Below are 13,559 nucleotides of genomic sequence, written 5' to 3'. Positions count from 1 at the left end.
CAATAAGCAGTTTTTACATAGAAGTCCTTTTTACATACAGCCTTGGAAGGACAAGTAACACGTGTGCCAGTGATTTGAACCGAGAATCTTCGAATTATCCAACTGCGCGTAGCGTGATATCTAGTCCGCTATCTAGTCAGCTTGGTCGTTAGCGTGCGCTTGACGTTGTCAGCCGCGACTCAAATGTCATACGGACAAAATATCGCGCAGTGCAGGTTGACGTTTACTGCTGGTGTTACAATCCAAATTGTCCCGCTTACTAAGCGAAAACTCTCGGCGGGTAAGTGTGTGTCGAATCGCGCGCGCGTTCGAAACGAAACGTTTCGTGTCCTTGCTTTCCGTGTGACCACGATCAAATTCGAACCGCATAAAGCAACCTCGCAAAACGCCATTCCGGACCGTAGGCGGTGTAGCGGGCCATTTCTACGAAGGTAAATAAGGATTTTCCAAAGCACCCCGTCGCCTGCACCATTTCGATCGCGTTAACCGTCATCGTGCGCGATACCCTTTGTTATGAAAATACTTGGTGACATTTTCTCAAAGCCCTCCTTCCCTCTCCCCTCCTCATCCCCCCTTCCCCTCGTGCATCTGGCCAGAATACCTCTATCCCACCCCCACCCGACGAGCGGTGAGGGTGGTAGGGATTACTCAATCACCCCCTATCCAGGGTGTGAGGTTGATAACACGCCGTTGGTAAACAAGAAATTACGTTTCACTGCCCGGATCAAGGCCAATGCCAGCAAGGCGCGCGCACGAGCGTACGAGGGCTCGCACCGTGTCACTTTCGATGGGTGGCACAACGCGACCCACGCGGATCACGAATTTCGATTCGCATTAGAAAGGCACACTATTAATGACCTACGGAGCGGATGCAAACCATGGCCAACCAGCGCGTTCGGGGCGGGGGAAAATGAGGTTGCGAGCGAACGTTCAGCAAGACAACATTTCCATACGGACCGCGCGGTTGACGGTGAGGCGATGTTTTGCTTCCATTTTCGCGCATGATAAAGCAATTCGTACTTCGATACGTCACGTTCCTTTTTCTTTTGTTGCTTTTGCTCGGAAAAATCTCGCTGTTCATCCACGCGCGGAGAAGTGGATTTGTTTCTCCAAAAACCAACCCCCTTATCAGCTGCGATCAATCTGCACCCTCGCGGTCACCCCACCGGTCGAGCCCTCGAAGCCACGCACGAAGAAAAAACCGTGCCGCCTTTGTTTGTTTCGTTCGTTGCAGGAGCAAAAGAAGGGAAAACCCAAAATGGGTCAACAAAACGCCCGTGCGGCGTGCGGCAAGCGCAAACCGGTGGTTATTTTTAAATGAAAATTTTTGCGCGTTTCGCAGTGGTACATCTCATTTCCTTACCCTCCTCCCCTGGCCCTTCATCCCTCCGCCAAGAGCACCCCTGCACCCACGTGACTTATCGAGGCGTATTCTGGGGCACGGCAAAAGGGACATCGGAAGAGATAGGAAAGGATGTACGTCGAATCATGTGCGTCGCAGCGTCTTCCCGCGGCCGAACCAAATGGACTTCAAATGCGTCAAATAGCCGCGATTATGTGCCCCTTTTTCCGTGTTGACGTCACCGCACGGTTTGTTTGTTTACTTATTAGCGTTTTTTTTTCGTTCCCCCCCCCCTCTCTTTCTCTCTCTTTCTCTCTCTCTCTCTCTCTCTGATGTTTTTGTTTTCGCAATCTGTGACACACGCTGCGGCGACGTTCGCATATCTCATCGGTGCCGCTTCAGTTTTTCCCACAAAACGATAAAGTACTACGTAGTGAAAATATTCGCCCGATGCGGGCCGCATAATCGCCAGCAGGCTGTCAGTATCCACAACAATTCGCGTTCGCGTATCTCGCAGGTAAGTGGCGCGGCACTGTTTATCTCCGGCGAAAGCACACTCACGCCGACTTCCGGCTTTCAATTTGCAGCAATGAACGCGATAAGGGAACGAATGACGCGGATGTCCTGCGCCAGCCGGCGCGTGCTGGAATCCTGCAAAGCGTCCACCATCTGCCCGAAGGTTCTGCTCGCCGTCCTGCACGTGGCGCTGTGAGTCTTGCTTGTGTTGCCTGCCGCGCGTAATAACCTGCTAATTGACACGTTCTGTTGTGCCCTTTTCCGACAGGCCTGACTTTCGTCCGTTCTGCGTACTGCTCATCGTCGCGTACTGCCTGTTTTGGGACTGTTCGCTTGAATCGCGCCCAATCCCATCGAGGGCGCCGATTCTGAGGGTCCTTTGCAACCGGGTTTGGACACTTCGAACGACTCGCCCGATTGCGACGACCGTGGGTTGCGTCCTCGGAATTGGCACCATTGTTTTCTTGGTTTACTGCATCCTGCCGAGCTGGGTGAGTCTTGTGGTGGCGGGAATCCTCGTGTACTGGGATCCATGGCATGCTGAACCCGTTCAGGTCTCGAGCAATCCAACAGGTGAGTACGATCGAACGGTGAGTGGCGGAAACTAACGCGTGTGGTGCGTTTTGCAGGATCTGAAGACACCCTCACGGAGCAAGAACTAGCCGAATTTGTGCCCGAGCTTACCGATGCCAGCCGGGTGTTGTTGCAGGTGGTTGGAGAGCAGGGTGCGGCCGTTGTTCCCGCAGCAGACGGGAAGATTGCCGATGCTGGGCAACTACGGGCCGAGGAAGACGAGGAGCTCTATCTGAGCACGATGATTCCAGAGGCCAACAGCAATGATTTCGAATCAGCAGAACTCAGCGGTTCGAGCAGTGATGAGCTGTTTTGTCCGGAAGGGCCGGTTCTACGGAAGCACGTGGCCGGTCGTCAGCAAGCTCACGGTCGGGGCAATTCCACCGCCACAACCGGAGACCGACCAATCGAGTTCAAGAGCAGCCATTTTAACGCCAACAGCTCGTCGGATTCGGACGACAACATGTCTCGAGGGTTGTGCTTTAACGATGAGAACGACGAGGAAGGCCGCCCAAGGCATGATCGAATGAGTGCCAGCAGTCTCGCCAGTAACGTCCTGGTGGATACGGTCTTCCGACGTCTGCTGGACACCGCCACACAACCTTCGGTGCAGCAACCACTCCTAGCGCTGCAGCCAGCTGTGCTGCAAAGTGTTGGGCTCGATCTCCGGAAACCCGTCGGTGGTACGATACGAGCGGTACGGGGGCAGCCGGTAGCAGAGGTGAACGATGAATCGACCGACGGGGACGAGGATAGCGATTTTGAAATGCTAAACTCGGAGGAGTTGAACAGCTTATGAGCGTACGGCGGTGCGGCTCGCTGTTGAAAGGTTGAGGATTTGTTTTAGGGAGCTCCATTTCCCACCTTCGTTTGATTGATCGTGTTGCCATCCCGGTCGTAGGCTGCTGTTTGCACCGTCCCCGTGGCGACCCTAACGTGTAAATCTTGTGGATGGTATCTTACGCTAATGGTTAGATATTACCATTAATTTTTTTGTCAAGGATTTACATGCTTCCTACACTCGCTTCGCCCTGTTTTTGCTGCACAGCACAAGGACTAAGGGAAAACCTTAAAGGTATCGATAACAGTACTACGCGCCATAGTATTCTACATCGTCGAGACGTGTTTCTAAAACGACGATGTTGTATTTTCTTTCCGTCGACCAACTGCATTCATTTGGCGCATCAAATGAAACCATAGGTGATTTTTTTGCTGAATGCCACTATGCTTCAGGGTTTTTTTTCTACATAAAAGCCATGCTCGAGTGGATGCATTCACTGGCCAAAGATTTGTAGCCAACGTGACTCGTCTGTGAGGCTTGGCTAGTTTGGTAAAATTAATGAACCAATTCTGATTGCGTTATGAATTTGGTTTCTACTATTGATACTCCTTGCTTTTTCATTATAACTTCGTTACCCAACGCTGTTTTTATTCAGTTCTAGTCTAGCTTTAGTGAAAACTCCATTGCAGTTATAGCATTGAATGAATTATTCAAAATTGTAGCAACACTAAAATATTGTTGAAAAAAATCAAAAAAAAAATGCGTGTATGAAATGTGATATAATTACATTATCGTCAAAAGAAGGCCCTCTCAAACAGAGTGCTGGTGAACGATAAACTAAATTTAATCTGTAAAGACTACTAACAGGAGATTCAATGAAACATTGATAAATTGTCAGATTTGAATTATATAAGCAAAAATAAAAATTTTAATCATATTGTGTGATTAAACTGTTTATAACTGGTAACAGTATTTTAATATCACTTTCCAGTAGGAAAAGAGACACCCAATGGTAGATTTCTCTCATCATTAGGAATGCTGAGATGGGTACTAGCTTGTCCACATGTCTCCTTTTCATTTCGCCTTCATATTCTTAAAATAGTTTGAACTATTTTTGTCCAAAAAGTGCATTTATTTCAAAATCCAGAAACAGCCAATAACGAAGATGTTCGCCAATAAAGATGTTCGTATATATGAACACCGCGATCAATTCGGCGTTGTACATAAATTTAAAAATAATTAAGAAAAATTTTCTATATTTCCATTAAGTTTAAGAATTTTAATTTACAAATAATAAATTAATTTCAATCGCTATCCTACAATAAGCATTTAATTATGGCAAAAAATCTGGTAAATTTGGCAGCACTTCTAGCAGGTATGTCAAACCAGAATAGATGCTCAACAATTCCATAATATCAGAGAGAAAAAACGACCTGTTGGATTGAATTATTTGTGCTAAAAATTAACTATTAGAAATATGATCATGGTTTGGAATGATGAAGACGCAAATATCTGCAATAATTACAATTTCCATCGCGACAGAAACACAAAGGCTCGTCTTGTGTGTGACATACCCGATTATTCGCAAAAAATGACTGTCAGTCATCGAAGCAACGCCCTCTGTCTGCAACCAGTCCTACTAGTACCGCCGCCATCATTCTTTTCCTGGCTGCGAAGGCGTCTAGTCCGTCAAAGCCGCTGCGTTGTTCAAAATTATTCGTCATCAAAAGGACAATTTGTTCAGTTTTAAGTGTTGTAATTCCACGATTGTGTTTAGCATGCACCCTGTGCGTATCCAATCGGTACCGAATTTGCTGGATAGCTTCGCTGTTTAGTGAATCTCGCAGTGTTCAAAGTTTGCCGCTCGATCCCGAGTGGATTCGGAAGTGAAAGATGGAAGCCGATCTGCCGGAACTGCTGTTTTTCGATACGTTCTCTCATGACACGTACGAGGTAAGATAAAAGCAAAATACGATATCGTGCAAAGTCTAGTTTACGCGTCCATTATTGCGTGGCTGCATGACATTATGCGTAAAAAACAGATGGAAGAGCAACCAAGCCTGGGGAGCGTTGGAGCCGGCCATTTTGGTCGTAAAAAATCGGTGCTGATGTTACTGAATAGCTTCACTGTTTAGTTAATATATTGCAATGTTCAACGTTTAACTTTCGATCTGCGTGGACTCGAAGGTAAAAATGGAGGCCGATCTTCCAGAACAGCTGTTTTTCGATATTTTTTCGCATGACTCGTACGAGAATTGATAAAAATGCAGTACGGTTTTATGCAATTTCTATTTTAAGCATGCTTTGTTGCATGACTGCATGGTATTATACGTAAAAAACGATGGGAAAGCTACCAAGCCTTGAGGGGTTTTACAACAGCGTTGGAGCCGGCCATTTTTGTGCAGGTCGTAAAACTGTCTTAAGTCGGTTATATTAGAAGATCGGCCATTTTGCAAGCATACCGTCATAAAGTTCGGTTAAGATGCATGGCTTTGATTTTAAATCAAGCGGATGTTGATGGAAGCTTGCGTTAATGCAAAAACGAAAGCCTCCGAAGCTTGCGAGATTCGCGCAAAATCGATCATACGAATTTCGTCATTTTTTCTTCATTTTAAAGCAAAACCTGGACCTAGTGCAGTTTCCGAAGCCCGTGTTTATCACGGAAGTGCGCATCATCCCGCTGGGAGCCCGTGTCCATGCCGACTTCCCGGGTGGCGTCCGTTTGGGCGCAACCAACCCGTCCAACTTCAACATCGAGCTGTTTGTGAACGACCTCGGCAAGCCGGGGGCGCCCATTTTCGAGAGCCTGGGCGAACTGGAGTACAACCAGAACAATTGCATCCATCTGCAGTGCAGCGGCGGGCTGGGGGACGATTTCGTGCGTCGTATCCCCACAGACGGGCTGGTGCTGAAGGGATGGTACACGACCATGACGCTTGCCGTCTATGGCATTCTCACGACGAGCATTGCGGAACCGATCGTGTCCCCACGGGAGACCACACCGCAACCGAATGAGATGCTGGCCGTGCACGATCACCTTCACCATCACCATCATATGCACGCGGGCGGTGGCATGATGGTGATGGGAGGCAACGGAGGTGGTATTGCGGAACCACCGTGTGGTGGTGATTGGATACAGGAACCACAGGTGTTGGTGGTGCCCCCGGCGGAGCAGGTGTTCGTGCAGAAGGAGTACCCGGAGGACGACAGCGAGGACGCGCCGAAGGATCCGCGGCCGTATGCGAGACGGGTGGCTGCTGCGGCGGCGGCAGCCGTTGTCACGACCGTTCCGCCCAGTGCTGCTAGTCCACCGGAACCGATCTACGAACCACTCGAGGCGGGCAAGATCCTGCCCGGCGAGTGTGATCCGCTGCCGGAGAAACGCTCCAAATGCCACACGGGGGGTTTGGGGTCTGCGCGCTCGGTTGAACAGCTGCATCAACAACAGCAGCAACCGCAGCAACAACAACAGCAGCCGCAGTACGCCTACGAACCATCGCCTCGAGCCCGACGCCATAGCAGCCGGGAAGAGTTTTCATCCCGTTCGCCAAGCCTCTGTAAGGACTATAGCCCAATGGCGGCGGTGTCGGGCAAACAGCAGCAACAGCACGTTCGAGATCAATGGTCGCGCAGCCCGGAGTATATTGAACAATCGAGCTCGCATGCGCCACCGCTTCCACCGCCACCATCGTCTTCATCATCTCACCGGACGTCTCGACGACTACGCAGTGGATCATACGAGCGTTTACGTCGTGAGTCGTCCTTCGAGCGGCTGGAGAAGGAAGATCGACGACGACCACGTTCACCGCTCGATTCACCACGCCGTCCGCGCTCCCCGGACCGGAATGAATCATCCCCGGAGGAGGAAGAGGACGACGAAGATGATGATGATATCGAGATGGATGGTAGCTTCCATCGTTCGAATGGCAGCGGAGTAAGCGTGTCGAAATACAGCGCCAGTAAGCGAAGCGGCAACAAATTGCACATGGAACCGGCGGTTGTCGAATGTGGGCGGCAACAGTTGCAACAATCGATCAAACAACACTCGTCCTCCAGCAGTAGCTGTCGATCCTCACACTCGGGCCATCATCTGCCGCATTCACACCACCACCATCAACATGTGCATGCACATCAACACCAACATCAACATTCAAGCCAGCATCAACTCCCGTCGCAGCACCATCAACAATTGCAGCAGCAACAGCAGCAACATCACCACCATCATCATCACCATCATCATCATCATCATCACTCGCAGCAGCAGCAACAACAATTGTCGGAACGAGGAGCGGTGTCTCCGCCGTTACCACCACCGACCTGCGATTCGTCCGTCTCCGTGACACCGGTTGCCTCCCCAACGTTGATGGCCCCGTTGATATCCGCTGCGGACGAGGATGCGCTTTCTGCGACGGAACAATTCGAACCCATCCTAAGCGACGAGGAGATCCCGGAGGATTTCGATTACGACATGGACGGGTACGAGACGTTAGACGATTGCTGTCCAAAACCCTTCAATCCGTTCACAGCCGAACTGGTCCGGTTCGAGTGGCCGGGAGATGACCCGAGCCGCGTTTTAGGTGCTAGCGAACAGAAGCTTTTACGCACAATCGAACAGCTGCTCGGTCAGGAGCGCTACGGCCGGGCGGCAACGGCCAACTTCGAGCGTGAAGGTGCCGAATGGAAGGAACGGTTTGTCGACTACACCGAACAGCTGGTCCACTTGTTTAGCCAACTGCTTGCGAAGGACGATGCACGTGATGTGCTGCAGCAGATGCTCGAGCGGTGGTTAAATGCTGGCTGGCCAGGAGCCATCGATCGGCTCGTCAATTGCGTCCGGCTAGGGTTAGACTTCGAGCGTGCGATGGTACAGCCGCAACCGGCATTTAAACTGCGCCACATGAAGAGTGGCATCCGGTTGGCGGAGTTCCTTGGCCCGCACGAGTGCTTCATACGGCTCGTGCTTGCGCAGGACGACTTCAATTTGTTCGATCGGCTGCTCGGGTTGTACTCGCAACCCTACATGGCCCTCTCGATCAAGCTCATGATCATCCGGTCGATCTACGCCTGTTTGGACACGCGGTACGCGATTCACTACTTCCTCTCGCCATCGTACAACGGCTACCAGATACTCCTCGATCTGCTGCAGGAAAACCCATCCACGCGCATCAGTTTCGCGCTCAAATCGCTGCTGCGCAAGATCACGCTGTACGAGAACCTCGAGCTAATCCATGTTACCGTGAAGGAGTTGTACGTGCTGCGAGGAACCGATCCCGATGACGATGCTGCGAAGCACGTAGATACGAAGCATGCGGGAGCGATGGTAGACCTCTTGCGGAGCTGTCTGACCGAGCTAACCGGCTCGGTTTCACTGCACGAGGTGTCACTGTCGCAACCGAAACGATTCCTTCCCGTGTCGGCCAAGTTTGAGATCCACAAGGACATCGCTTCGTCGTTGAACGTCAACCGTACGGTTGTGCAGTTCTTCAAGATCCATCGGTTGGTGGAATCGCTCATTCTGCTGCTTGATATGCGCGTCACCGAGCCCGCAATCTGTGAGTTGATATACAATTTGCTGGCCTGTCTGCTGAAGAGTATGCCCAGACTGCGCTACCTGATCGACACCATGCCGTACACGAACTTACTGCTGCGATGGCTGTTCCAACATCTTCCAGCAGTGCCTTCCACGAGCGTAGGGGAAAGTTCTTCCCTTACAGTCATGCCTCACCCCGATGAGATGCTTCTTATTGAATTGACCCGGCCACAGCTGCTCGGAATGGAGCTGGCGTACAAGCTGCAGACAATTTACCATCTAGACGCGCTAGCCAGCACCGGGTTGGTGTTACACCGAGGTGCTACTGGTTGTGCCACTGCGTCCACACCGGCCACTACCGCCGTCAGCAACGACGAGCTCGAACAGGAGCGGGACCGCCTGGTGGACAATTTACAGGCGTTATACCAGCTGGCATGTGGTACCGGGAAGCGGCACGTCATCGAAGTGCTCTGTATGGACGACAATCTAGCACTGCTGCTGGGTTTGATCGAGGCCGAGAAGCGTACACTTTCCAAGGACGAAGGAAGCCGCTCGCCAAGCGCATCCTCCGCGAGCGCAGTGGCCACGAAGCACAAATCACCCATTCTAGGTTACTGCGTTGATCTCGTGGATAGTACCGTACGGCATGGCGAAGCCGTCGGTTTTCTGGCTCAACACGGGTCAGCCCTGCTAGCGCTGGTGAAGCAACACGAGCAGTTTGAGCCGGTTGTCAGCAGCACGTTGCAGGAGCTCGCGGTGTACCTGAAACCGCTCGAGCTGCACGACCTGTTCGCGTATGTCGACATCGGCCCGTTGGTGGAGTTGATGCGGCGCAGCCTCGAGTATGTGACATCATTCCCGGGAGATCTGATTACGGCACTACGATTGGTCCGGCTGCTGGGTATCCCACCGTACGACGATTACGAGCAACCGGGTGGACACGCTGAGTTCAAGTACAAGTACACACTGCTGCAGTTTTACTCGGCCGATGGGCAGGCCTTGCTGCTTGCGATTCTCGACAAGTTGACGCATTATTTCGATCAACCCGCGATTCATGCGTCCAGCTTGGCGAGCCAACAGGGCGTGTTGCTGACGCAGCTGCTGTGTCCACTCGTCTACATCCTGCGCAAACTCGTCACATACCTCATCGAATGTCGGAACACGGAGTTCCGTGATCTGACGCTGATCGAGCCGCTGTTGCGTACGTACGCGTTGATGCAGTGTGTTCCGATGGGAGCCCCAGCAGGGCCGGATGCGCGTCAGATCCAGCGCGAAACGGTGCGTATTTTGCTCGCTTACACCCAACCGACACCGGTCGAAGGTCTCGACACGAACAACGTCCACCGGAGCCTGTGGACGCAGATGGCGGGTGAATTGGTACGGTTCACACTCGCCGGGCCCAACTACTTCGTACCCGGCCTGCTGGTGTTGTCGGAATTGTTACCATTGCCGCTGCCCATTCACTGCCGCGAATCGCTATCAGCCGCCGAAGTGGCCCGGCTCATCCAGGAACGGCAGCTTTGGTCTGCCCATTTGCATCCGCAGAGCCCAGCCCTAGGGGAACTCATCCAGACACTCTGTACGTCCAGTTACGCACCATTGCTCGTGGTTCTGAGCCGTGTGTGTTTGCAACTATCGGATCTAGCACCCAACATGACGCTGCTTGTCTCGAAATCCCTCGCTGAGCTGGTCGTGCATGAACCACTGCTACCGGGTGGATTGGCCAGCACGAGTCACGCTCGTTTGCTCAGCTTCCTAGCGTCGCTTGTGTGCCACGCATCCGTTAAGATATCGGTGATCTCGATACTACCGGGTCGTATTATGGACATGCTGCTGGGCGTGTTGCTTGATCCGGGTCAAACACCGGCCCATCAGCAAACGCAGGAGCACATCTATCTCGCGTTCCAGAGCCTGTTCGATGCTGAGATAGCGCTCATGCTTGGGGATGGCATCGATCCGGCGCTTCAGTTGGCGTGTTCACTTCCACCTAAGGACATCGCGGACGCGTTTTGTTCCGCTTGTGCGGAGAATGTGAGCTGTGAGGATATCAGTGCTGGTGTCCTGATGGCAGCCCTAAGGACGATGGTGCTGCTCACGGAACATGAGTAAGTTTTGGCGCGTGTTGTGTGGCCACGTGTGGTGTGGTTTTAATTTACGTTTAATTTTGTTGCTTCTTCCAAACAGCACAACGTACGTCGCGCTGATGATGAATCTGATGCGAAAACGCGACGGCTGGTGTGCAGTGACGCGTAAGTTCCTGCGTAAAGCAAAAGACGCTCCGGATGGTGTGCGGGCACTCTTCACGCTGTTGTGCGATTTTTGGCGCTCACTCACGACGATCGAACCGCAGGGTGGTTTGAATTTTCCCAAGCGTACGATTAAGCTGCCGGTGGCGCAACTTGGTCAGTTGATGCCGCTGTATGACGGTGTGGATGATTTACGGGCTGTGCTGGCGCTTCTCGAGGAGCTGATGGTACTGTTCAAGGCTGATCGGAAGCTGCAGAAAGCGAAATCGGAACCCATCCCGGAGGATAATGAACCATCTAGTGGTGTGAAGCCAGACTCGTTGGTGGCGCCGGTTCCTGCCACCGACAGCTTAGAGGACAACCTTAGCTTCCTGCATGATCAGGTGTTGGAGGTGATTGCGGCCGGTAGCGAACCGGCGGGACCATCCATCGATTGGAGCACCGTATCCGTTGATCCGTTGCCACAAGCCGAAGGCATCGTGACGCAATACGGTTCACGTAGCGTGTATCTGCTGAGTGAGGCGTGTGAAGACCAGCTGAAGGTGACCGATTGGCTCGGATTTTCGCCTTGCGACGATGATCTCGAGCGAGAACAGATTCCCTGTGACTTGCAGGACCTCGCCAAGGTGTGCTTGGCCGGAGACACCAACCTAACGGCCGATTGCAAGCGACTATTGCACCTGTCAGCTTCACCTCACTCTAATCGGGACCGTTTAACAACTGCACCGTGCTTCCGGACGCGTCGGGTTGAAGTTGAACCAAGCACAGGACGGCCGGAGAAGAAAATTTTTGGTATGTACAAACCAACCAACCTGTTTGAGGGCTTTCCGTTAACATTTCTTTCATTGCTTTCCAACACAGCAACACCATTACGAGGACGTGGATTTTCACGAGCACCCACCACACGCGGTGATCTGTTCCGTTCCCGGCCTCCCAACACCTCGCGCCCACCCTCACTGCACGTTGACGATTTTCTTGCACTGGAAACATGCGGCGCACAGCCGACGGGACCTACGGGCTACAATAAGCTATCACGTGACATCATCACGATCCGTGGCACGAATCGGAGCCGTGGCAGAAACTACCCTGACCGGGGTCGACCCGGTGGTGGCGGTGGAAGTAGCTCGAGTGGTGGTGGAGGAGGTGGCGGAGGCGGTGGTGGTGGAGGTTCCGGTGGCAGTGGCGGAGGAGGAGGCCACTGGCAGAGTAGTGCGGGTGGTGGTGGCGGTGGTGGTAGTGGAGGAGGAGGAGGAGGCGGTGGTGGAGGTGGTGGTGCGGGCTGTTGGTCGTCGTCAGGTGCATCCCAGCTGCACGATGGTGTTGGTGGCAGTGGTTCCGGTGGCAAACACTTTGGGCACGGTGGTGGCGGAGGTGGTAGTGGAGGAGGACATTACAGAGAGCCACCGGCGCATTTTGGCGGTTCGCAGAGACCACGTTCCGGACGAGGATTTAACCGGTACAGCAGCCGGATTTACGCACGTCAGATCTAGTAGGAAATCCCCGTGCCGGGACAACGCCGCCGGTTCGGGGCCATACGTAAGCGACTTTTTTAAAACGATGTGTGCGCTATAGGTTAAGGAATCAACTGATTACTTTTTAAAATATTCACTTACACTCTCCTATATATCGCTCTTTACAATAGACTTCACAAAAAGCTCGCTCAGCTTGTTGGAGGATAGGAAAATTAGTTAAAAAGGGTGCAAAAGTACCAGCGGAGTTGTTTGCTTATGCCATTTGCCTTCCATCGATTATGATGTTGAATGAAATTCGATTTTGACTTTCATAATCAATGGAAGGTGGGGCATGAAGAGTAAAGATTTAATTACTCCATCGCTCTCAACTATCTCCCGCAGGGCATTTATTCCTTTTCTTAACTAAAGTGCATCCATTTCTAGGACCATCGAATGGTACAAATCCCTTTCCTACGCTCGGCTTTCGAAGACGTTTCTCGAACTCTCTCTCTCCCAACGGTTAAACGTTGATTTTAGTGTTAAAGCTGCTCTTCCTGAGTGGTACTGTGCCTAGAGCCGCACGCCAAACCACGGTTCCACCTTCGTTAGGCCCTTCCTTTGCTAACCACGACTGATGGCCGGTTCCGGTTTGCGGTTCATCATTATTTCTAGCTTTAACTTTGCGAACATGCGAGTATCTTCTCTGTACATTCCGGTACATCGCGAGCAACCAACTTCTTACTATTCTATTTTTTTGTCTTAGATTTATTTGATTTAGTTTTTACAATAACTTTGCTTGCCATACATGTTTGGCAGGAGTGTGGTGCAGATCATGTACAGGAGCTGTTGTGAGCGCACAATTTTTTTTCCCTTCACGTTTGTCGCCGTCCACCGAGGACTTCGGAGGATACAACATGCTTTTTGATTTGATTCGTCGCAAGTATTGGTAAACCTTTCGCAGCTTTTGATACACTGATACGGGTTCTTTTTTAAAGGTCTAGGAAAGGGTTTAAAGGCGATTGAGGAGTAAGCTCTTGCTTGGTTTGGTTTGTAAATGTTTCACAACTAACGCGAGGCCGCATGTTAGTTGCCTTGTCTTTCGTTCACTTTCTCCTTCGCT

General features: G+C 51.7%; 2 protein-coding genes across 2 annotated transcripts; both read left to right on the top strand.

The window, feature by feature from the left end:
* Positions 1 to 1,961: 1,961 nt before the first annotated feature.
* LOC128728455 (uncharacterized) lies at positions 1,962 to 4,154 on the top strand. Its single transcript, XM_053822082.1, has 3 exons — positions 1,962 to 2,050; positions 2,127 to 2,431; positions 2,488 to 4,154. The coding sequence occupies exons 1-3, from the start codon at positions 1,962 to 1,964 to the stop codon at positions 3,228 to 3,230; spliced, it is 1,137 nt and encodes a 378-aa protein (XP_053678057.1). The 3' UTR covers positions 3,231 to 4,154.
* A 951-nt stretch (positions 4,155 to 5,105) lies between these two features.
* LOC128729056 (protein virilizer) lies at positions 5,106 to 12,654 on the top strand. The gene is made up of 4 exons (XM_053822705.1): positions 5,106 to 5,165; positions 5,830 to 10,847; positions 10,927 to 11,780; positions 11,850 to 12,654. Exons 1-4 carry the CDS (start codon positions 5,106 to 5,108, stop codon positions 12,476 to 12,478), a joined length of 6,561 nt encoding a protein of 2,186 aa, XP_053678680.1. The 3' UTR covers positions 12,479 to 12,654.
* The last annotated feature ends 905 nt before the right edge of the window (positions 12,655 to 13,559 follow it).

The sequence above is a fragment of the Anopheles nili genome, chromosome X (genome assembly GCF_943737925.1).
Source record: "Anopheles nili chromosome X, idAnoNiliSN_F5_01, whole genome shotgun sequence".
NCBI lineage: Eukaryota > Metazoa > Arthropoda > Insecta > Diptera > Culicidae > Anopheles > Anopheles nili.
The sequence above is the reverse complement of the archived record's forward strand: the minus strand, read 5'-3'. Positions and strand labels throughout refer to the sequence as shown.